Source organism: Pituophis catenifer, unplaced genomic scaffold (genome assembly GCF_029215685.1).
Source record: "Pituophis catenifer annectens isolate HBS135680 unplaced genomic scaffold, rPitCat1.0.hap2 SCAF_11, whole genome shotgun sequence".
Taxonomy (NCBI): domain Eukaryota; kingdom Metazoa; phylum Chordata; class Lepidosauria; order Squamata; family Colubridae; genus Pituophis; species Pituophis catenifer.
In genome coordinates this window covers 4,686,530-4,712,753 of record NW_027256891.1, presented here as the reverse complement: position 1 = coordinate 4,712,753, position 26,224 = coordinate 4,686,530, and the positions used below count along the sequence as shown (strand labels likewise).

Here is a 26,224-nt window from a genome sequence, read left to right as displayed (position 1 = left end):
GCCTTATTTGATGATGTACTGATATTCACTCAACTGGCAAAGGGGAATGTCACTGCGTTTTTTTTATTTCCCAGCTGAGCTTCATCATTTCTGGACTGTCAGACTCTCCATAGCTTGCCAACTTCTTATCAGTAAGCTACGTGTTTCCGTATCCACCCACATTCCTTCACTTGCCTCAGTTCACACTTTTTCCTTTGTTCTCATGCCACGGGGGTATCGACTGCTGGAAGGCAGCCGGCCCGAATTACTTTCAAAAATGTAGCAATTAACTTTTCTTAGTTAGTGAGGTGTTTTATTTTCTTTATAACAAATAAATGAGTTTTATTAGAAACTTTTCTTCGCGTTTCTTTTTCAGAATATTGCAAACAAGGAGAAGCCTCGATTCATCTCCTCTAATTAAACCAGGGTGATTAGTCCCAGAGCCAAACATGGGATTAATCAATGCCCTGACATATAGACCGCTTCACAGTAGTTGACAGTCCTTTCTAAGCTGTTTACAAAGTTAGCATCTTGCCCCCAACAATCTGGGTCCTCATTTTATCAACCTCAGAAGAATGGAAGGCTGAGTCAACCTTGAGCTGGTGAGAATCAAACTGCAGTCAGCTGGCAATCAGCAGAAGTAGCCTGCAGTACTGCATTCCAACCACTGTGCCACCACTATAGCCCTGATCTTTGCTGATCCCAAAGGACATAACAGAATAGCAGAGTTGGAAGGAACCTTGGAGGTCTTCTAGTCCAACCCCGTATTCAGGTACTACAGTACTCAGGTACTAACGATACTGCAAACACTATTTAAATATAGGAAGGAGGAAGTTCGTTCAACTCTATCATATTCATAGTCAAAAGAGTAGACTAAGCTTCTAGAACAGGGATGTCCAACCTTGGCAACTTGCCTGAGGAATTCTGGGAAATGAAATCCACAAGTCTTAAAAGTTGCCAAGGTTGGACACACACCCTAAACTAGAATCTTCAGCTCCAGGGATGAATCTTACTTTGAAGTGCTCAGCACCTCCTGAGCACCAGTTGTAGCTGGAACGCTTCCTCCGAAGTATTCACTGGCCCAGATAAAACCTGCTCCAAGGTTCATCCCTCCCAGGTTACTGGAGCACCGTGGCTCAACCTTGGCAATTTTAATGATATTGAAATAGCATCCTGGCCAGGGAATTCTGGGGGTTGCAGTCCACCCGTCTTGAAGCCTGCTGGCCAGGGAGTTATGGAAACCGAAGTTATACATCTGAAACTTGCCAAGGTTGAGAACATCGCATTGCCCATTGCAGGATGTTGAGGAAGCATCGGGTTTGCTGGAACCTACAGAATGCCGGTAACCCCCAATTTATAACATTTCGTTTGGTGACTTTGAATTTTCAACTGCACTAAAAAAGGTGGCTTATGACCATTTTTCACACTTACGGCCACTGCAGCATCCCCATGGTCACGTGATCAGAATCCAGCCACTTGTATAGGGTTGCCGTGTCCCGAGGATCACAGGATCCCCTTTTGCAAGCAGAGTCAACAGGGAGGCCAGAATCACTTTTTAACAACCCGGTTACTAACTTAACAACAGCAGTGATTCGTTTAACAACTGTGACAAGAAAGGTCGTAAAAGGGGGCAAAATTTACTTAGCAATTGACTTGCCTCATTTACTAACGGAAATTTTGGGCTCCGTTGTGGTCGCAAATTGAGGACTACCTGTAGCCCCTGTATGGGTGAGACAGAGGGATTTCCCAAAAACCGGCTGGGCGGGAAAGGCCTTCCCAGCCCCCCCTCCCAGGATTCCCCCCCCCCGGACCTTTTGCATCTCCCCCTCCCCGCTTTTCCGCCTAGTTTTGCCGAGCCCAGAAAGGGGCGGAGCCTCGTGGCGTTCGAAAGGGGCGGTGCCGGCGGCGGCGGAACGGCGGATGGGCGGAACTTTCCTTTCGAGGCTGCGCGGTCAGGTCGGAGCCGAGTGCGAGTGACGCGCCCCGCCGCCGCTCCTCCGCCTCCACCCGGAGGGCTTTCTCGGTGGCGCCACCTGCGGCGGCCGCGGCGGCTCCGGCGGCGGCGCTCCCTCGGGCGGCGGGCGGCCAACATGGCGGCGACGGCGGGTTGCAGGTCGCCGCGCGGATGGCAACACTGATGACCGTCCGGAGACTCGCCTCCATCTGTACCATGGTGAGGGGAGGGGGACGCCCCGCAGCATTAGATTCCCCCCCCGCCACTCCGCGGGGCTTCCCTTTTGGGGCGGGGGAGGGACGGAAATGGGGAGGGGTCTGGCTCTGCGAGGAGGGGGTAGGCGCGGGGGTGGGGCCCGGCAGGAAACCTCTCCCCGGGGCGGTTTTGGGGGCAGCTCTCTGAGCACGTGCAGAGTGCTTTCTCCCGCGGCAGAGGGGGGAGGGAGGCTGGAAGGCTGGAGGGGGCGAGGAAAAGCCGCCCCTTTAAGGGACCCCAAAGAAGCCTTTGAGGAACGGGGCTGAATTTGGGGGCGGGTCTCTTTTCTCCTCTGGGCGCCTCGCCTATTTTTATGTGTGAATTAAAAGTAGACAGAGCCTTGGTAGTACAGTGGTCTAAAGCACCCTGTTATTAACACAGCTGCCTGCAATTACTGCAGGTTCGAATCTCGCCAAGGCTCAAGGTTGACTCAGCCTTCCATCCTTTCTAAGGTAGGTAAAATGAGGACCCAGTTTGTGGGGGCAATAAGCTGACTTTGTATAAAATATACAAAAGTATGAAGGCTATTGCTTAACGCATTATAATCTTCCCTGAGTCTCTGGAGAAGGGCAGCATATAAATCAAATTAAAAAAATAACAAAAAAACCCGCATATCGGCCCCCTCCCCCGGATGGTGACCCTGCGCGGTGCCAGATTCAGAAGACAAAGCCCATCATCCACATCCTCCGTCCATGCGGGAGAAGCAGCAGCTCAGGAGAAGCCCCAGCTGCTCCCTCGATGTGGGCAGGATTTCTCTTTTTCAGAGAAGGAAGGACTCCAAAACATCCTTCCAGTTTGGAGCCACCTCTGGACCATGCCTCTCACGGCCCTGTTGACTGAGACATCGCTTTTTATGAGAGCATATTTATGATACACGTTCTTTAGACCGCATACTCCGTTGTTTTTCTGTTTTATATAGCGAGAGATGTATGTGACAGTTTTATTTTAATGCATCTGGCCTTATTGGTGATTTGATTCTGACATAACATGCAGTTTAAAAACAGTAAAAAAAAGCTGTCATAACAAAATAAGGGAAGAGTGCATTCTAAGTTGGCACACAATGCAAAAAGGGTTCTCTATTCCTTGATAAGGTTTTATTTGATTTTTATTCTACTTTTTTAGTTTATAAATAATGCAAGGCAGCAATTGTACCTAATACACTTCCTCCTCCTCTTATTTTCCCCACAACAACCCTGGGTTGGACTGAGAGAAAGAAGACGACTTGTCTTTTTCCTCAGCTTTCTTGTTCCTCTTTGGTCCTTTCTGCTTCATTTACTTTAGTTATTTTTCTCCTCAATATGTTTGTCACAGAAAACCCATCCTGGGGTAGAAATGGCTTGAAATGTGTGAATGCATCGTGAGGTGCACAGATGAGTCATGTATGTGCTGTGTGGACCTAAGCTACAACATATAGCCTGTTGGGAAACCAGGGCAGATTCCATGAGTTTGGTTCATTAAAGCGAGTAGGATCATATTCCCATATTTTAAATGTAATTTTATGTCACATTTTCTGCATAGAGGTGGAACAAATAGGTGAAATGAGAAGCAATACAGGTAGTCCTTGACTTACGACAACAGTTGAACCCAAAATGACACATTTGTTAAGTGAGTTTTGTCTCATTTTCTGACTTTTCTTGCCACAGTTGTTAAGTGAATCACTGCAGTTGATAAGTTAGTATAACACGGTTGTTAAGTGAATCTGACTTCCCCATTGTCATTGGTTGTCAGGAGGTTGCAATGATCATATGACCTTGGGACAGAGCAACAATCATAAGTATGAACCAGTTGCCAAACATCTGACTTTTGATCGAATGATCATGGGGATGCTACAAAGGTCATAAATGTGAAAAATGATCATAAGTCACTTTTTTCAGTGCTGCTATAACTTTGAACAGTCATTAAATGAACTGTTGTAAATTGAGGGTTACCTGTATTTAACAATATGGAGAGATTAAAATGTCTAGAAATAGTAATATATTAAATGTATATGCTACCTAACTCTCAGTAACTCTGGGCAGTTGATTATATGTTGAAGCCTTGAGAAGATGTTTTGGCCCCCTTTGATGCCAATTCATTTTTATTGAGTCAGAAAGTTGAGTTAGAGGCTCTTATATAGTGGTGTATCCTTAAAGTAGCACAAAGGTGTGTTGCAGTGCAGGTCCTTTCCAGCCAGCAAACATGAGATTTCTCCCTCTCGGTTCCTGAGAGAGAAAATAATCGATTGTCAAGACCAGAAAGGAAGGAAGGCTCCTGCAAATGAGGAGGTCCTTCCCCCCTGCAGCTCTTGCAAGCAATTCAATCTCTCCTGAAGTAATTTGTGCTGCAGGATTGATGCTTGTACAGCATTTCATTCCAGCAAAGACCATCTGGAATTCTCGTTGCCTTCTATTGGGGAAGATCTCTTGACAGTTTGTATATTTCATCTTTTAGCTCCCTTCCATTATGAAACTCAAGTGTCATGGGATAGTTTTGGCTTGAATGAAGGAATGCAGTTGAAACTTCATCCAGATGGGAACTGTGCATTGTGGGTGAGAATAATCTGTTAATCTGATTGGAAATGCACAACTGAAGTGATTTGCATTCTCCTTGAATGCCTCTGTTGTTGATCTGCATCTCCCAGCACTACAGCTGCTGGAAGCTCTGTTCAAAAATACCTGGAGGGAATGTGTTGCATAACCATGCCCTTAAGACCCAGGGATGGTGTTGAGATGCTGTCATGGAGGTGGCATTTTGTTAAACCGCAATTGTGTCAGTGGTTGGGTGTATCATTTAACACTGTTGGCTTGTTTACCAACTGTGATCTAAAGAAAACTGATTTTGCCTCCATTAAACAGGATCAAATCACCATACATGCTTTATTGGGGCTGATGTTGCTGATGGCTTGGAAATGATATCTGTAGCTCAAACACTTGTAGGAGCTTGACGTTTGGACGTCTTCTCAGGCATGTTTTGTTGGCTCCTTATTTATTTCCAGTTTGTGAAGTGCCGGTTTTCGTGCTGAAGGCTGCCATGTGACTGCAGGTTTGCCTTCATAATCCAAGCCTATTAATGGTCAAAGATCAGTCTTTGAGTGTTTGTGGAGATTCTCAGTCATCTAGGTCATGGTTGTCCCAAAGGTGAATTTTCAAAAGGCAACTGGACTTTCTTTGTTTTTCCTTGAAGACGTTTCACTTCTCATCCAAGTAGCTTCTTCAGTTTTGAACTGAAGAAGGGGATCAGTTTCTAAGTTTCTACTGTCTGGCCCACCAGACACAGAGCCTTCTTATCAGTGTCCCCAAATCTTTTGAATTGTCTCCCCCATAACAAAGTTTCCAATTTGTCTTTCCTAACTACTTTCTTCTAGCTTGTAGTTGGCTAATTACACTATATCAGGGTTTCCCAGCCTTAACCATTTTAAAATGTATGGACGTCCACCCCAAAATACTTGAGCAAGCAATGTTGTGACTGGGGCATTCTGGGCATTGAAGTCCAAGTATCTTTAAATGGCCATAGTTGAGAAACGTTATGCTATATTAAACATTTAAATAAGATGTTTGTTGCAGTTGTCTTTCTTGTTCTGCTGATCACTTAGGTCATGGGTGTCAAACTCGCCGCGTCACTTTGCCGTCACGTGACATTTCATTTTTCCCGTTCACGGAGCTGGGGTGGGCGTGGCCTGCGTGTGACCTATCTGGCCCACGGGCCACCAGTTTGACACCCGTGACTTTAATTTTGTGGTTTGATTTTTATTTTTAAAGAATGCTCTGTTTTTAAGGGGTTTTGCTTTGAAAGATAAGTTAAAAATGATAACATAAGAATAACAATAATAAATATCCAGGTGTTTCCCTTCCTATCTTCTCCTTGATGCTTAATATCAATGGGACATTTGGCTCATATATTTGGAATCCATGTCCTGTCTATTTCTTTTCCCCTAGGCAAATTCTCAAGACAAAGACTATATTTCTCTTTAAAACTCTTTCTGAGATAAATTAATCAAGTCCAATCAGTTTATCTTCTTTCTGTCTCCCTGAATCTCAAGGAGTTTACCTCTTCCCCTTGTCCAAGAAAGCCACCTGCATTATGTTCATCCCCAGAGATAGTTCCAGTTTCTCGTGCCAAACCACACCTCGCTCTGCAGAGGTACATGGTGTTTACATGGCCATTTAGCCATTAAAAGAGCCTTGGAGAGTGTTTCTCAATCTTGGCAATTTTAAGATAGGTGGACTTGGCTGCCTGGGGAATTCTGGGAGTTGAAGTCCAGCTATCCTACAGTTGCCGAAGTTGAGAAACACTATTCTTGGATAAAGACATTCTCAATGGGAAAAAGACAAGCCTTTGACCTTTCACAGCAGCCTCTTTTTCCATCAGTAGCTTTTGGCTTCTGTTGCATTTGTTCACCTCATTATGTTTGTTTCTAATGCATTAATGTGAATAAGGCACTTACAGCAGTTTTGGTCCATGGGGAAAAATAAATAGTCCATAAGTGGATAAAATCTACGTGGAGGCCACCAAAATGACATTGAAGCATGTGACTTCTTCTCAGTCCCCGGAACCTTCTGTCAGGCAAGGTGTTATTTAAAGGGGGGGGGGAGACAGGATGAGGCAGAAGGAAAAAAAAGCTGTGCACAGGTAGTCTTCAACTTATGACCAGTCGTTTAGCCACTATTTGAATTTATAACTGACCTATCTGGGTAATACAGGTAGTCCTTGACTTACAACAGTTTGTTTAGTGATTGTTCAAAGTTACAACAGCCCTGAAAAATGTGACTTATGACCATTTTTCACACTTATGATCTTTGTAGCATCCCCATGATCATGTGATTATAATGCAGATGCTTGGCAACTGGTTCGTACTTATGACCACTGCTGTGTCCCAAGATCATGTGATCCGCTTTTGCGACCTTCTGACAAGCAAAATCCATGGGGAAGCCAGATTCACTTAACAACCGTGTTACTAAGTTGTTAACTGCAGTGATTCAGTTAACAACTGTGGCAAGAAAGGTAATAAAATGGGGCAACACTCACTTAACAAATGTCTCACTTAGCAACATAAAAATTTTGGGCTCAATTGTGGTTGTAAGACGAGGATTACCTGTACTTATGATCTGGACTCAGGGTTCTGACTGTCAGGCATACACCACCACCCCTCATGGTCACATGACTGCACTTCGGTAATCAGGCCACATTTAATTTTAATATTTAATTTAATTTAATATTTAAATTTATATACCGTCCTTCTCCCGAAGGACTCAGGGCAGGGAACAGCCATAGGTAATAAACATAGAATACAAAATTTAAAAACAATTTTAAAATATATTAACAATTTGGCCCGACAGTTAAAATCCCCCATTTAAAATTAAAATTAAAATTACACCATTGGAGAGTTAATTTAGGCCAGCCCGGCTTGATGAAATAAAAAAGTTTTGAGAGCCCGACAGAAAGTACATAGATCCGGAATCGTCCGTATTTCCCGGGGGGGGGGCGCTCGTTCCAGAGGGCAGGTGCTCCCACAGAGAAAGCTCTCCCTTTGGGGGCCGCCAGTCGACATTGTTTGGCCGACGGCACCCGGAGGAGCTCCGGTGGGAGGCTATCGGTGGCAGAAGGCGGTCTCGTAAATATCCAGGTCCTAAGCCATGGAGTGCTCTAAAGGTGGTCACCAACACCTTGAATCGCACCCAGAGGACCATCTGGAGCCAGTACAGCTCACGCAGGAGAGGTGTTACATGGGAGCGCCATGATGCTCCCATAATCACCCGCATTCTGGACCAGTTGGAACCTCCGGGTGCTCTTCAAGAGGAGCCCCATGTAGAGAGTGTTACAGTAGTCCAGGCAGGAAGTGACGAGAGCATGAGTGACCGTGCGCAGGTAGTCCCTATCCAGAAAGGGACGCAACTGGCGGATCAGGCAAACCTGATAGAAAGCCCCCCTGGCCACGGCCGTCAAGTGATCTAGAGACAGCCGTGAATCCAGGAGGACGCCCAAGTTGCGAGCCTTCTCCGTGGGGGCCAACGACTCGCCCCCAATAGTCAGAGATGACACCAACTGACTATATCGGGACGCCGGGAGCCACAGCTACTCGGTCTTTTGATGTGTTGAGCTTGAGCCTGTTTCTCTCCATCCAGATCCGCACGGCCTCCAGACACCGGGACATCACGTCAAAGGCACATTATGGCTGTTTGCAGTATCCCAAGGTCACATGACCTCGATTTGTGACAGTTTTGTCAAAAGCCAATATTTACTGTACTTCCAGTTATTGGCCAAACTAGCCCATCACAAACCATGGGCTGGCTTGCTTGTGGCGTTTGCTTAACTACCACCATAAAAAGATCATAAAATCAGGTCAGTAACATGACTGACCTGCATCATGTGATGGGTAGGCTCCATTACTGTCATAATTCGAGGACTTCCTGTGCTTTGTTCCTAAATTCCAGCTGAATATTAGATGCAGCCTTTTTAAAAATAGGAACAGTTCAACAGCAGAACCTCAGACCAGGAGATGAGGTAGGTTCTCTTCACTGGAAGTGAATTCTGGGAGTTGAAGTCCACTTCAACTGAGGCTTGGAAGGCCTCTGTCTGCTCTTATTTGGATACCTGGATCCCTTAAAGATCTCCTTCCAATTTTCTGATTCTGTATTCTGAAACAAACAGCAACTAAACACCAACAGTGTCTTAAGGTCCCCCATTTCTTGTCTTTGAACCACGGATTTCAAGGCTTCAATATCCTAATCTTAATTTTTGCATTTTCTTCCTGCTTCCCCTTCTACTTTTTAAAAAACCATTTGAGGCATTCTATAATGTTTGCACTTTCTTGCTTCTCCTTCTCCTTTTTCAAAAAAACATTTGAGGCATTCCAGAGATCTTGGAAGGCTGTTGTGGGGGCCATTTGACTGGTCTTGATGAAGATACAGGTAGTCCTCTACTTACAACAGTTCATTTAGTGACTCTTCAAAGTTACAACGGCACTGAGAAAAGTGACTAATGACTATTTTTCACACGACCATTGCAGTATCCCCATAATCATGTGATCAAAATTCAGACGCTTGGCAACTGGCTCATATTTATGATGGTTGCAGTGTCCCAGGGTCATGCGATCCTGACAAGCAAAGTCAATGGGGAAGTCAGATCCACTTAACCATGTGACTAATTTATGAACTGCACTTAACAACTGTGTTGTAAAACTGGGCAAAACTCATTTAACAAATGCTTCACTTATCAACAGAAATTTTGGGCTGAACTGTGGTCGTAAGTCGAGGACTACCTGTACTATACTATCTGACTGTGGATTTTACATGAGAGTAAAGCTCTTTTTGGAAAAAGATTCAGAGGCTGACCTTGGAAAAGCTTAGAAGCCGTCCCGTTTTGTGTACCAAGTGCATGTACTTGAGACTTCCTTGTAATTGAGAAGGGGACCACTTGCATGCTATAATGTATAATTTTGGTCTCAATCCTTTACTGTTTCTTTATATCCACTGTAAGCATCCCTATAATTATCTTACCCAAGCAGACTCCATCTAGATGTAAATAAAAATCTGTCACAGCTAAGTGGGAATTTTAAGAATTGCAATCCCAGAACAATCCGAGGGGACGTTGAAGAAAGTCTCTTCCAAGCTACTCTATTCTTCCAGCTTTCTCCGGCTCTGTGAGGGGACTTCTTATAGCTGGTATTTCTTTCTCTGCAAATCCAATCATGATCATAAATCACTAACTATGTATGCTTTCTTGTAGTCCTTCTTTCCTTTGGCTTGTGTCTGTTAAGAGTTTGCAGCAATCCACCCAGCACACAAGTAAATATGTCGGCAGGATTCATATATAAAAGAAACTTCTTTATATACAGTAATATAAATCATGATGCATGTATACAATACCCATGCAGCAGAAGCCAGAACCAGAAATCACCGAATCCAGAAGCAAAGAATCAATATAATCACGGAAGCTATATAATACAGAGGCTATATTGCAAGGGCAAAGCAACTCTTATATACAAATCAGTCAAGCTAAGCCACCCCCAGGCTCCGAGCCATCTGGGTAACCAGACAGTCCCCACTGGCTGACCTGTTACCATGTTTATTCCAATTCATGAACTCTCATACACTGACAGCATCCACGAAATGTAGGTTTTTGTTGGAGGATGTTGAGACCAAGTATCTATAGAATATAGAAGGAGATTCTAAGGGGATTTAACGTTAAATAGGGATATATATATCGAAGGCTTTAGAATCTATAGTGCCAAAGCATGGTACATGATATGCATGGTAGCTTGAGATAACGGTTGAGGACAAGGAACTGTGCAGGAAGCAAAGAAATATACTTAACATGATATTTTTGCTTGGCAGTAAACAATCATGGTGAGCCATCATTCCATCTTCTGTCAAATTTGCTGACGTGAGAAGATGGAGAAGAAGTAAAGATCTTGAACGCTTAAAGCACTCGCCTTGACAGAGGGGCTGGGCAGCTGGCAGTCTGGGAAGACCACACAGAATCTTAGCACTGGAAAGAACCAAAGAAACGCCTGCTTGGTACATCTCCAGGAGATGACCATCCAGCCTATTCCATCCGTCATTCTTGGAAATGGAAACAGGATAGAATTGAATAATTAGGAGTGCTTAAAGCACCTGCTATCTTATGTCTGTTCAATCCAGGATAAAGAAAGGAAAATTATACTGATGAAATATTAAGCAGTGGGATTACTTACTTATTTCCAGCCTTTATTCTTTTTACAAGTAACTCAAGGTGGCAAACGTATCCAACAAATCTCCCTCATATTTTCCTCACAACAACTACTCTGTGAGGTAGACTGGGATAAGAGAGAGAAGGACTGGCCCAAAGTCACCCAGCTGGTTTTCATGGCTAAAGCAAGACTTGAACTCATGGTCTCCTGTTTTCTAATCTGGTGCTATAACCAGTAGACCAAACTGGCTCTATGTTCCTGCCTCCTCCTTCACCAATGAGGCTGCACTGTGTTGCGGTGGTTCTCCTCCTTTCTCTCCGACCGGTCGCAGTTAGTGTTGGCAGGGGGGCAGAGGTCGACCTCGAGGCCTCTCATCTATGGAGTGCCGCAGGGATCGGTCCTCTCGCCCCTTCTGTTCAACATTTATGTGAAGCCGCTGGGTGAGATCATCCGTGGCTTCGGGGTGAGATACCATCAGTATGTTGATGACACCCAGCCGTACATCTCCACCCCAGGCCACCCCAATGATGCCCTTGAAGTGATGTCCCAGTGCCTGGAGGCTGTGCGGATCTGGATGGGGAGGAACAGGCTCAGGCTCAACCCTTCCAAGACTGAGTGGCTGTGGCTCCCGGCATCCCGATATAGTCAGTTGACTCCATCACTGACTATTGGGGGCGAGTCTTTGGCCCCCACTGAAAGGGCTCGCAATCTGGGAGTCCTCCCGGATAGGCAGCTGTCCTTGGAGGAACATCTGACGGCTGTAACCAGGGGGACCTTTTATCAGGTTCGCCTGATTCGCCAGTTGCGGCCCTTTCTCGATCGGGATTCCTTGTGCACAGTCACTCATGCCCTCGTCACCTCTCGCCTTGACTACTGCAATGCTCTCTACATGGGGCTCCCCTTGAAGAGCACCCGGAGGCTCCAGCTGGTCCAGAACGCAGCAGCGCGGGTAGTGACGGGAGCAACATGGCGCTCCCATGTAACACCGCTCCTGCACGAGCTGCACTGGCTCCCGGTGGTCTTCCGGGTGCGCTTCAAGGTGTTGGTTATCACCTTTAAAGCGCTCCATGGCATAGGGCCTAGCTATCTTCGAGACCGCCTGCTGCTACCGACGACCTCCCATCGTCCCGTGCGCTCCCACAGAGAGGGCCTCCTCAGGGTGCCATCAGCCAAACAATGTAGGCTGGTGACCCCCAGGGGGAGGGCCTTCTCTGTGGGGGCTCCTACCCTCTGGAATCAGTTGCCCCCGGAGATAAGGAGAATCCATGACCTCAATGCCTTCAGTCGTGCCCTTAAAACCCATCTTTTCCAGCAAGCTGGGCTGGCTTAAGAAGAAATTTTTAAATTCTTTTAATTAGTTTGTGATTTCTTAACTTTCGGGCCAAATTTATATATATTTTTAACTGTTTTTAATATTTGTATTCTATGTTCTTATCTTGGCTGTACTAAGGTGACCAGATTTTAACATTGGTAAAGAGGGACATTGTGGGCGTGGCTTATTTTGTGGGCGTGGCTAGCTGGTCATGTGACTGGGTGGGCGTGGCTAGCTGGTCATGTGACCGGGTGGCCATGGCTATGTGTATAGGGTAAGGTGAACAGATTTTAACATTGGTAAGAGGGACACCATTGTGGGCGTGGCTTATTGTGTGGGCGTGGCTTGGAGGCCATGTGACTGGGTGGGCGTGGCTAGCTGGTCATGTGACCGGGTGGCCATGGCTATGTGTATAGGGACTACTCAGAGGGCTGGAAAGTCATTTCTGACAGGTCCTCACACTTTTGACTGGTCCTCATACTTATGACCATCCTCACATTTATGCCCGTGCAGCATTCTTAACAACCATGTCACTCATTTCACAACTGCTTCTCTTCACCATGATGACAAGATAGGGCAAAAATGTAAAATGTGAGGACAGTCGTAAGTTCGAGGACTGGTCAAAAGTGCGAGGACCAGTCAAAAATAACTTTTTCAGCCCTCTGAGTAGTCCATATGCACAAAAGGACTAACCAGAGGGCTGAAAAAAGTCATTTCTGACAGGTCCTCGCACTTTTGACTGGTCCTCACACTTATGACCATCCTCACATTTATGCCCGTGCAGCATTCTTAACAACCATGTCACTCATTTCACAACTGCTTCTCTTCACCATGGTGATAAGATAGGGAAAAAAACGTAAAATGTGAAGACAGTCGTAAGTTCGAGGACTGGTCAAAAGTGTGAGGACCAGTCAAAAATAACTTTTTCAGCCCTCTGAGTAGTCCATATGCACAAAAGGACTAACCAGAGGGCTGAAAAAAGTCATTTCTGACAGGTCCTCGCACTTTTGACTGGTCCTCACACTTATGACCATCCTCACATTTATGCCCGTGCAGCATTCTTAACAACCACGTCACTCATTTCACAACTGCTTCTCTTCACCATGATGACAAGATAGGGCAAAAATGTAAAATGTGAGGACAGTCGTAAGTTCGAGGACTGGTCAAAAGTGCGAGGACCAGTCAAAAATAACTTTTTCAGCCCTCTGAGTAGTCCATATGCACAAAAGGACTAACCAGAGAGCTGAAAAAAGTCATTTCTGACAGGTCCTCGCACTTTTGACTGGTCCTCACACTTATGACCATCCTCACATTTATGCCCATGCAGCATTCTTAACAACCATGTCACTCATTTCACAACTGCTTCTCTTCACCATGATGACAAGATAGGGCAAAAATGTAAAATGTGAGGACAGTCATAAGTTCGAGGACTGGTCAAAAGTGTGAGGACCAGTCAAAAAAAACTTTTTCAGCCCTCTGAGTAGTCCATATGCATTAAAGGATTACAGCAATAGAGAGGGATGAAGGAATGGAAATTAGAGTAGGAGTGAGGGTAAGAGAGGGAGGAAGAGAGGAGGAGAAGGAGAAAGAAAGAGGAAGTAGGGAGGAGAAAAAGAGGGTGGGGGGAAGAGAAAGTAAGAAGGAAAGAAAAGAGAGAGGTGGTAGGTTTGAGGAGAAAGATTGCTGTACAATAAAAAAGATGAAAGGGAAGAAAGCCAACCCCAAGCAAATATAAAGATATTAAGATAAAGAATGAATTGTTAAACTTTAAATAATAAAAGAGAACAAATATGAATAAATAGCAATTATTAGAAACACACATACAAACATACAATGTATTTTCTTTGAACAGAATATTTGGCTGGTTCACAAATTTAAACAGCGTTTAGTCATTTCAATTAAATTTACAATTTCTATATTTCCTTTTTGCCATATTTATTCCTCATCTATTTTTTTAAAAAACCAATATTACCCTTCATCCTCATCTCTAATCTTAATCAAATTCAATTTTTCCCTTCTATTCTATATTATACCCCTTCCCATTATCATCTATTTTTATATCCATCCTCACATTGTTTAATTATGTAATTATGTAATACAGTTGTTTAATACAAATTCAACATTTTAATATAAATCAATTAGTTATAAAACTATCTTTTTTGTATATTAATCAATATGAACATGAATATTCCAATTATTTCCATGCAATCCAATTTCTTACAAATCAATTAATTATATTTACCAATAATAATAAACCAAATAATTTCTCCCATATATTCCTCCGAACCACAACTTAACCATTTCTGCTTTCAACACAATATACAATTAATAGTATCTCAATTATTACAATTCCCTAGTTAAATACAGCTTTTTTTCCTTTGTGTTTTAAAATCTTGAAGTCTCCTCCTAAATTTCCCATTGTTTGCAGTTTTTCACCTACCTTTTTTGGGGAGGAAAAATAAAAATAAAAATAAATCTCTCTCTGCCTCATTTTGTCACGCTGCACCAAAGACCCTGGTTTCGGTTTCGGTTTCGTTTCTGAAGCTTAGCTAGGGGGAAAAAAAACTGCTTTACACTGATTGCCTGTAGGGCGGCCCTTTGAAGCCCCGGGCAAGAGTTTAAACAGTTTTTTTTTCTTCTAGCCATCAGCTGGGGCTCAAGAAAAATCGGGACTTTTTTGAAACGCCGCGGGACGCGGGACAAATTGCTCAAAAGCGGGACTGTCCCGCCAAAAGCGGGACGTCTGGTCACCTTACTGTACACCGCCCTGAGTCCTCAGGGAGAAGGGCGGTATATAAATTGGAAATTAGATTAGATTAAATTAAATTAAATCTTTGCTTGCCAGTATGCTGGAGATGTCTTTCTAAGGAATAGCTGAAGAATAGCCTACCCCAGAGAGTAGCAAGTTCATGACTCATCCAGAGACGCAACAGACTGCCTCCGCTCTGCATGGCTGCATTGGTGTTACAGGCATCTAGAGAAATATTTGCCAGCCTTAGCCATTTTAAGATTTTAAGATTTTAAGACACTCAATTCTGAGAATTGAAGTCCACAAGAAGCAGGAGGAGAAAGCTGGGCTGGATATGTCCGCCATCTTGAATTATTTGCAAAAATAATAAAGGTGGGATTAAATATATAAATAAAACACTGATATAGAGTAAGATTTCATCCATAATTATTTTACAATTTAATATTGTATATTTCCATATGTTTTTCAAATTCGAGGGTTTGGGCAAAGATTGCAGTAGCAATCTTTCCAGTGAAAGGTGTCAATCCACCTCGCTTTAATTTGTGATTTCCTTGGTTTTGGCTTGTCAGAATGCCAGAGTTTTGGTTGGATTAAAACAGTTATTAAATAGTTACTCATTCTTCTTTTCAAGCCATTAGATGACTTATTCCAGAACTTTGACCTTTTTCATACTCACTGCCAAAATAAACACACATCCAGTTGCAATTGAACATTTCTTAGAATTGTTATTTTTACCTGAAGGGCATAATTCTGTGTTTGAGATTTTGGTGCATAAAAAGGACACAAAGGCCATGGCTGACGCTCCCACAAAGCTCCATAAACGACTTCAAAATTGACAGAAGGAGAAAAGTAGTAAATAAAATTCAAATCTTAACCCAAGTTGAAGTTCCTCATTTTAATCCAGTCTATTCCTCCTCATTTTATGTGGAAGGCCACTGGAGTCACTCAGGCTCTGTCCAGTTGTTGTGTTGTTAGTTGCGAAGTCGTGTCTGACCCATCGTGACCCCATGGACAACCTTCCTCCAGGACAGACATCTGCCCAAATAATATTTTGTACTTCTGATTTACAGGATTTTATGGAAGTTCTGACATGGTGGTGGAATGCAAAATACAGCACTGCCACAATTTATTTATTTGCTTGTATGCATTTTACACGTGTCAGGCAAAAAAAAAAAAAAATCTGTTCTTTAGCTTTTTTACTTTCCGGCTTTGTGTTTCTTATCTCAGAGAGCACACTTTGGATATTGTGGTGGTTCCACTAGTTTTATACTCAAGCGGTGTCTCAACTTTGGAAAATTTAAGAGGTATAGATTTTGACTCTTAGAATTCCCTGGGGAATTCTGGGAGTTGAAGTCCATATGTCTTAAAAGTTGCCCCGGTTGTGAAACACTGCACTAGAGTCTCTAGTGACATAATAGAGGAGTGCTTTGTAATTTCTGCTGTGGTGTTCAGGAAAGCATTTGGGATTTCAATACTCACTTCAGTGAAATTGGGGTTAATCCATGATTTTTCAAGCTCGGAAATGTGCATGTAAGAATATTGTTTGCATCTGTCATAAAGTAAGCAGTACATCGTCAACTGTCAAGTTCTGTCTATAACCCTTTGATTATGTCCTGGATGTGTGCTAATCTGTTCGTTAGTTTTTGTTTTCTAATCTTCCACCTCATAACCTCTCTTACAAGCTTTGGTGATTTTGTTACTCTCTTTGTGGTAATACTGTACTTGGTGCTTGTTATAGAGAAAATTGACAGGAGTCTCCAGCAAGCAAATGAGTGGGTTTGAGTGACAATCAGTTAATAGGGATGAATCAAGTGTGAGGTGGAATGCATCAGCATCCCTTCATGGGTACCATCTTTTATTTAATATTTTTCATGATTTCGTATTTTTCTAAGTAACATTTGTTGCTTTAATGTAGGTAGTCCTCAACTTACAACAGCTTGTTTAGTGACTGTTTGAAGTTACAAAGGCCCTGAAAAATGTGACATTACTATTTTTCACATATGACTGTTGCAGCATCCCCATGATCACGTGATCAAAATTTGGAAGCTTGACTAGGAAATGTGAGACAGAGCAGGTGAGGGCAGGTAGAGCTCTCTGCGAAGTCCCCAGAGTTTTTTTTTACTCTTGGGGACAAAGCAGATGAGGCTCCCTATTTCCCTCGCCGCTGCTCCGGGCTTCGGGAGACCTCTGCCTTTTTGCAGAGCCAGGTGACGAGAACAAGCTTTTTAAAGAAAATTAACAGATTAATTAAAGAGGATGAGATCTGGACCTGTGACCCTAAATCGCAAGTATTTTCATTTACATTATAAAAGATACTGAAGAAAGGAAAAAAGAATTTTAAAATGGCGACTGCCGAAACCTGAGAAGGGAAAACTGAAAGGGAAAGTCCTTCCGTTTCTTAATAAGCCACAAAGTAGCGGAATAAATACTACTGGCTACAATTGAGAAGAAAAATTTCTACTTTTATGTTTCTTTCTTCCTGGAGATCTGATACTGATTTTGTTTGGAAAGAAGCTTTCTTTTCTTAAAAAAAGAGTATGTCTGTGTGGCAGGATGGCGTTTAAACTAACAAAGCCAGACAAACAAGCAGCGGGGGGGGATTCCCCCATTTACAAACTACGTGAACAAGTTTCAAACCTACAGACTCAGAAAAATGATTTTAACTTAAAAGAATTTGTCTTGGAGGAACATTCTGTTGGAATTAGGATGTGATGTTACCCTAATATGGGTGATGGAGTTAACAATCCAGTTGAAAGACATTATAGAAGACATTATATGGATTACAAGTTCAAAGTCATTGATTTTATCTATATAAGGGAATATTTTTTTTAGTAAGGTGGGCAGAAGAATAAAGATATTAAGAATTGTTATGTATGGTAATTTTGTAGGAAAGTGGGTGGAGACAGGCTAGTTTATTGATTGTTTAGTTTAAGAAAAGGGATGTTTAAGAGATATACTTATGGGAGTGGAGGAAATGGATAGACTGAGTTGAATAAATGTTAAATTAGGATTTATTATATAGCTTTATAGTGGAAGGCTGCTTTGAAATGTTATATTAATATACACAAAAGATTAAATGTTAAATTAGGATTTATTATATAGTCTTAAAGTGGAAGGTTGTTTTGAAATGTTATATTAATAGACATAAAAGGTTTGATTTAAGAGATATATGTATGGGGGAGGAGAAAAAGGGCAGATTATTGCTAAATTGGGAGTTATAATAATATTACTATGCTAAACCAGAAGTTATTATACAATGTTATAGCAGAATGTTATTTTGAAATGTATAGTAGAAGGGGGATATAATAATATTATCAGAAAGAAAGGGTCAGTATTTGGAGGATGGAGTAAGGGGATGGTAAAGTATTATATAATCTGTTACATTCTGGTATCAAATTATTAATTGAACTGATTGGAAGCTAAGTTTGCAGAAATTTTTCTTTTTCTGACTTTAGGTGAAACTGGTTTGAGCGGGTTGATAAGAGGTGGCTTCTGGGCTGCTGCCCAGCGAGGGGGCCTTCCTGCCTGTGTGAGTTCATCCCTATGCCAGAAGTAGATGGGGAAGTTTGCATTTTCTCTGGGCAGCTTCTGCCATAAGTCATTGTGATCAGGCCAGGGTTTTTGCATTGTTGTTAAACTTACCCTGCCTTTCCAAGCATGACAAACCACACTGCAGTGGGTGAGCTTGGCCAAGGCATTAGTCAGCATCTCATCTCATTGCAAATACAGCTGGATGTAGCATGTTAAGTAGCTGAGCAAAGGTTTATCCGCATCAGATGCAGGCAAAGAGCTGCGAGTGATAATGAGGTCCCCAACTGTTTTGGCACCAGGGACCAGTTTCGTGCAAGACAATTTTTACACGGACCAGGGTGGTACTGGTTTTGGTTCCTAATAGGCCACAGACCGACATCAGCCCATGGCCCTGGGGTTGGGGGCCTCCGATATAAAGCATGGGTGTCCAACCTTTTGGCTTGCCTGGGCCTCATTCAGTGAAGAGGAATTGTCTTCAGCTGCATGTAAAATATATAGTTATTGTACATATAAATATCACTAAAAAATTATATTTTTGTAGGGCTGCAGTACAGATAGTCCTCAGCTTAGGACCATAATTGAGCCCAAACTTTCTGTTGCTGAATGAGACAGTTAAGTGAGTTTTGCCCTGTTTTACGACCTTTATTGCCACAGTTGTTAAGTGAATCACTGCAGTTATTAAGTTAGTAACGGTTAATGTGAATCTGGTTTCCCCATTGACTTTGCTTGTCAGAAGGTCGCAAAAGGGGATTACTGCAACCATCATAAAATATAAGTCATAAAATATGAGTCAAGTGCCAAGCATCTGGATTTTGATCACATAACCATGGGGATGCTGCAACCATCGTAAATGTGAAAAATGGTCATAAGTCACTTGTTTCAATGATCACTAAATGAACTGTTAGAAGTCGAGAACTATCTGTATTAGCTGTCCAGGGCCGCAAGGACACATGTGATATAAAGTATTCAATTCTGTACTGTAGTTTGTTCATTTGGTGGCTTTGTTCTCTGCTCTGTTCGCCTTCAGCATAGCCATAGCAGTAGCACTTAGACTTATATACCGCTTCACAGTGCTTCACAGCCCTCTCTAAGCAGTTTACAGAGTCAGCATCCTACCCCCAACAATTTGGGTCCTCATTTTACTGGCCTCAGAAGGATGGAAGGCTGAGTCAACCTTGAGCCAATCAGGATCAAACTTCTTGGCAGTGAGCAGTGAGTTAGCCCTGCGATCCTGCATTCTAACCCCTGCGCCATCCTTAACTTATATCCTATGATCAAACACGAAAGTGCTTAGGGGCAATCTGATTTTAGGCAGCCTTTGGCGAGCTGGCTGACTTTATTTTATTTTATTTTATTTTATTAGATTTAGATACCGCCCTACTCCCGCAGGACTCAGGGCGGTGAACAGCCAGATAAAACACATAAATTACAAAACTTAAAAACAGTATAAAATCTGATTAAATAATTTGGCCCGTGACAATTTAAGCAACCCTAATGTTTTTAAGACAAATTTAAAATTCATCATTTGAATTAAAAAGGGAAAAGAAAAAGTTTACCATGTAGTCCTCAACTTAGGATCACAATTGGAACCAGAACTCCCATTGCTAAACAAGGTGGTTGTTAAGTGAGGCATGCCTGATTTTACAGCCTTTTTTCCACCACAGTTGTTAAGTGAATCACTGCAGCTGTTAAATGGATCATGCAATTAAAAATTGGCTTCCCACATCGTTTTTTGGAAGCCAACCATGAGGCCCTGGGATGCTGCAGTTGTTATACATAGATAGCACTTACCAAGCGCCCGAATTTGGATCATGTTGCCATAGAGATGCTGCAGCGCTCAAAAGTCTGAAGACCAGTCATAAGTCACTTTTTTCATTGCCTTTGTCACTTCGAATGGTTGCTTAAAGGCATGTTGTAAGTCAGTGACTACTTGTGGTTACTTTAAATCAGGTACCCACTTTAGCAATCCTCTGATTATCTCTTCTACCTTTTGACTCTTTTCTAAGACCTTCCCTTTGACTCAACATCCTTCACTTCCTGTTTTTATCCCAGCTAAATTCAATGTATTCACCGTCACTCTTTTACCCCCACTTCCTTATCTATTCCTCCTTGACTTTCCCAGACTTCCACTTCTGTCCTTTAAGTGCAGTTGAGAAGATCATTTCACTGTTTTCATCCATTTTCGTCACATGCCACCTCGATCCCGTTAGTATGGGGTTCCTGATTTCTATCTTCTCTGGAAATTCTATCATATCATTAACGTAACACAGTGCTTTTTATTTGGATCATAGACCAGCATAGGATGATAGAAAATGACAGATATAAAGATTATAGTCATTTCAGCAGTAAAAGTTAGTGTATCACTAACACATTACAGCTCTATGAATACTACTATGCAGTTACCCGAAAGATAAAATACAGACTGTAAAATCCAACCTATGATTAACATTTCTCCTCCTCTAGCTGCTTTTATACTGTATTCTGATACAAAATACAGATCTAATCCATCTGCCCCAAAGGACTTTCCTAAATTCGTTAACTCCATTACCTCTGGGAGTATTTTTCCCACAGCTGGGAAGCTGTGCTGTTGGTCCCTTGTGATCTGTCCTGTGTCCTTGACCAAAACCATCCTTTCCGAAACGGTATGTATTTTTGCTGTAGTGGCTGAGGTCTCTGTTTTGTCTTCAAACTCCTTGGCAGCTTCAGTGACTTTGATCAAAGTTAAAGGTCTCCATCTCTTAGGCATTCGCTTGTTTTCCTCCTGGCCCTCGCATTGTGCGTTCAAGTGCTCTTTCACCCCTCTTTTGGTGTCCCCTTTTGCTTCACTATGCATTGCAGCTTATATATTTGGAATTTATACTGATGGTCCTCAACAACAGTTCATTTAGTGACCATTCAAGGTTATAACGGCACTGAAAAAAATGACTTATCACCATTTTTCACACGACCATGGCAGCATCCCCTGATCACACGATTAAAATTCAGATACTTGGCAACTGACTCTTATCTATGACGGTTGCAGTGTCCTGGGGATCATGTGATCCCCTTTTGTGACCTTCTGAGAGGCAAAGTCAATAGGGAAGGGAGATTCACTTAATAACCATGTTACTAATTTAAGAACTGCAGTGATTCACTTAACAGCTGTGGCAAGAAAAGTCATAAAATGGGGGGGGGGTAGAATACATTTAATAAATGTCTCACTTAGCAACAAAATTTTTAGGCTCAGTTGATTGCCTGTACATTAATGAGGCAGTCTTCGTATACCATACCTTTCCTTTTCCATGTCCAGCCTTTCCCAACCTGTGGTCTCTTCGATATGTTACGATAAAGGAGTTAGGTGGCTGAACTAGATGGGAGCTATTATTCAGTATATTAGAGCAGAGGAAGCCAATGTAATCCCGTGTCTGCCTCTGTTAGATCCAGCCTTCCATTCATTAATCTCCATGCCTGCTAGTCACATCACCATTCTCAATGTATATATAGTTCTACCTTTAGTTCATTTGTCTTCTTTGCCAAACTCAGATTCATCCAGTGATCTTTTTCCACCTCATCTTTGGTCTTTATCAGACTTCATTCTTTTGCTTTATCTAAAAGTCTGCCGTTAAAATACTTTACCAGTTGGCCTCTGACATTATTTCTCAAATTGCTTAAAGAACATCCTTGGCTTTGAAGCCTTTCAAAAGCTGAGTTCCTTATTATTTCTGGTTGCCATTTATAGTCCTCCTTTAAACTCCATCCTTGGTAGTCTAAAGGTCTTCTAATATTCTCCCTCCATTCCTTTCCCTATATCATCTTCTGCATCTTTTCCATGTGTCTTGGGGTTTATTCCTTATACCTCATCCCCCCCCCCATTCCATCAAGATTGCAGATATATAGCACAATTTCCTTAAAAGTATTTGCCGCTCCCTGATTCTGTGTCTCCCTTTCCAGTTTGTAACAAAGAGCCTTCCAGATAGGGAGCCTCCAGCATGCTGATGATGTGCTCAGACTAATCATTGTTCTTGCAGCTGCTTGGCATGGGCATAATTGTTAGCTGTGGAACTGGAGAGTGTCAAGATTAGATCAGATAAAGTAGATTTCTTATATCTTCATTTCTAATTTTCTTAATAAAGGTGGGTTATCTGGCATTAATCCTGATGCAAAAGATTTTCAAAGAAAGAAGATTGAGCAAGTTTGAAGTGGAAAGGGTGGGATTACTAGCCTTTGATTTACAATTTTAATAATGCCTGCAGATAAATGGGTAATTGTGCCTTTAAAAATAATAATACATGTATTTCATTTTGATATAATACCTGTCAGACCAGTTTTATAATTAAAACGATATAAAACAATTTACACTGTTAGTCTTCAAACTAAGCCCCAAAATAAACAGAATTAGCTGCAGCCCAGCAGCAGAATTTGCAGGATCACTGAAACAGCAATAATGTGCTTAACCATATTAAGCTGTGAGTTGCATATTGATCTGGGTTCAGGAAGAAAATGTATACAGGTGTACTGAGAACTCTTTGCACAACTACATTCTGGACCAGCTGCAACTTCTGAATGCTCTTCAAGGGCAGCCCCATATAGAATTCATTATACTAATCCAAACACAAATGACTAAGACATGAAAGGCGGGAAGCCTCCTGGTCACAGTTATCTGCACAAGACAAATGGCACAAAGCTCTTCCTAGCCACGGCTGCCACCGTTCACGAGTCCACAACCATAAACTCTGTTTATGGACAAACTAAGGATGGAAAATCTCTGGATCTGTAAAGGCCTTAAAATTCACAGCCATCTTGTCATGCCAGAGTTGGACCAGGGCCTGTTCTCCTCCATCCAAATCCCACAGCCTCCGGGTAGTGGGAAGGAACCTTGATAACATCACCTGGTCCTCCAGGATAGAAATGTATAACTGAGTATCATCAGCATGTTGATAATACTTGACCTCATACCAATAGATTACTTCACCTAGCAGCTTCATGTAGATGTTGAATAGGAGTGGAGAGAAAGTGGAGCCCTGAGGCAACCCATAAAATGGGGGCCTCAACTCAGTTTCTCTCCTGGAAGAAACGGAAATGACTGGAACCAATTCTATAGAAAGGAGAAGCATCAAAGCACCGCACCTTTCAGGCCTCTAAGCCAGCTGAAAGGATGCCATGATTGATGGTATCAAAGGCTGCTAAGAGATTAAGGAAGGCCAGGATGATGCACTTACCCTTATCCCAAACCCACCAAAGGTAATCAATCGATGCAGTCAAAACCATCTCAATGTTATGTCTACGCCTGACTGGAACTTTTGGGAGCTTGTAGGCCAGTTATCTGTGGCTTGACAAAAGCTGTCCAGATTTGTTGGATCAAGCAGTGGTCTCTTATGAAGAGGTTGGACGGCCATTTCTTTCAAAGCAGGTGAAGCCAGCTCTTTTGCAGAGAAGCATTCACACCCCAAAAGTGTTTTTTTCCAAAAGACAACTGGGACTTTCTTGGGGTTTTCTTTGAAAATATTTCGCTTCTCATCCAAGTAGCGTCTTCAATTCTGGATCTTCTTGGATGAGAAGCAAGTTGCCTTTTGGACTAGCACTTTTGGGACAACCATGACCCGGACGATTGAGAATCTCCATAGGCATCAAGCATTTATATCTCATGGACCCAACCACCCATCATCTCTTGGGAAACTGTAATTGATCAGGAGGGAGAAGCATCTAAAACACAAGTGGCCAAACTGACAGCGCTGAAGATTCTGCTCACTTCATTCATAACTATCTCATGAGGGACTCTCTGATTCACCAGAGGTTTCTGTGAATAGAAGGAATAGATTTTGGTAGAGAATTTTGCTGATTTTGCTTGGCCCCTAGAGATTTTTTGCCAAAATTACCCCATGAATTAGTGAGCTGTATTTAGGTAAACATAAATATTATGTTTGCCTAATGTATCTACTCTTCTATTTATTGTATCCTGCTCTTTTAATCAACATGGGTTTTTTAAAATGTTCTCTAGGACTATTTTTACAAAAATGTCTCAAGTGTTAAAATGGAACTTTAGTGCATCAAAGTTATTACTATATATTAAGCTTTATGTGTATCACCTAGAATGGTATTTTGGGGGAAGAAAATTAAAAATCAAGGCTTGTACAGTCCAAAACTGGCATGCAAATAGATGATGTGTCTTAAGCATCTTTACTGGGAAACTTTGTAAGGCAATAAATCTGTTCTTATTTTGTCCATGAATGCATTTCATTGCCCAATAAAAGAATTGTTGCAACAAACAGGCTATAAAAGATGGAGGAATACAATATGTTTTCCACAAATCAAATATAAAAACAGGCTGTAAGTAGCGAGTTATATTGTTATTACAATATTGTAATTTGTAATAAAATATTGGAGTAAGAAACAAGAGAACATATCTGTCCAATTTAATTGAGTTGTTTACCCAAGAAAAGATTCTACTGGTCTGGCAAAGAAGGTTCCAGTTTAGACTTTTTTGATGATTCATATGAAGTGTCTGTCTTAAATCCTCTCCTTGGACTGTCAACACAAATGTTGTCAAATAAACTGGTAACCCACATTCTTCCATGGCAACCAGGTTTACCATTGCTGTTTGTTTTATTAACAGGCTTGTAGTCTTGAGCTGTTCCTGAAGCCTTCTGTTTTCATAGCTCCAAGGGACCTTAGTTGAGGTTCTTCTCAAAGGGTAATCAGGGAGCAGGAGAAAGTAGTTGTTTTTCTCAAGGGTCAGGAGGGAGGGATGCTCAGAAAATAAGTTCAGTTGGAAGAAAGAACGGGGTTACCATGAGGACAAGCGTTGACTTGACTACCAAGGCTTCCCAGCGTATTGAGACTGCTAATTCTGGCAGAGGAAACTGGCCATGTTGGCAGATCTAGGAGAGTTAAATTATTGTGGTAAATCAGGTAGTCTTTCCTTCAGGAAAATATTTATTTCATCCCAGTCATTATGTTTCTCATATTACTATCAACGATTCTTTGCCACTGTAGAAGTGCATCAAAAGTTCAGGGGACATTTCTGCCAAGTGGACCTCATACTAACATAGCATTGAGAGCCATGGTGGTGCAGTGGTTAGAATCGAGTATTGCAGGCTAACTCTGCTCACTGTCAGGAGTTCAATCCTGATGGGACAGGATGTCCAGTGGAACAGCTTGCCTTCAGAGGTTGTGGCTGTTCCATCACGGGAGGCTTTTAAGAGACTGGACAGCCACTTGCTTGGAATGGTATAGGGCTGTGATAGCGAAACTATGACATGCATGCTGCAGGTGGCACGCAGAGCCCTCTCTGTGGGCACGCCAGCCGTCACCCCAGCTGTTGTGGTCCACCGGCGGCCTGTGGAGCTGGCAGCAGAGTCAGACAGTGAGGAGGCTGAGGAGGAACATGGGCCAGTCCTGGAGTCTGGGGAAGGCTCGGACGAGGGCTCTGCGTCAGAGGCAGAGATGGGGTCAGAGCCGTCCGGGAGTTATGCACGGACTCCGGAGCCTCCAGAGTGGGACATCAGGGAGGCAGAGGAAAAGGGGGAGCCTGTTCCCAGTGCACGCATGCGCAGAGCTGCCAGAAGGCAAGAACAGTTAAAACAAAAGGGACGACTTGGGAGTAGGGCTTGGAGATGATTGGCATAAGACATAAAGGAGGAGCAAAGGCACATGGGCCTTTGCAGGAAGCAACGTTGTTCGTGCTGGCTGGTTTCACTTCTGCAGCTCTGTTTCACTCTGTGTTCCGTGTGGCCTTGCAAAGTTAATTGCCAATTAGGTCTTGGCAGCGTGTCAAGGGAGATAAAGGTGGGTGCTTATCAGCCTCATCCTTAGCCTCAT

At 42.6% G+C, this 26,224-nt stretch overlaps 1 protein-coding gene across 1 annotated transcript in view; it reads left to right on the top strand.

Moving 5' to 3' along the window:
* The first annotated feature begins 2,065 nt into the window (after positions 1-2,065).
* The window catches only part of LOC139322747 (ubiquitin carboxyl-terminal hydrolase 12-like), a 44,521-nt gene continuing 20,362 nt past the window's right edge, over positions 2,066-26,224 (top strand). Inside the window, exon 1 of the mRNA XM_070951954.1 lies at positions 2,066-2,152. Within this exon, the coding sequence (XP_070808055.1) occupies positions 2,105-2,152 (48 nt within the window). The 5' untranslated portion in view covers positions 2,066-2,104. The remainder of the gene's footprint in view (positions 2,153-26,224) is intronic.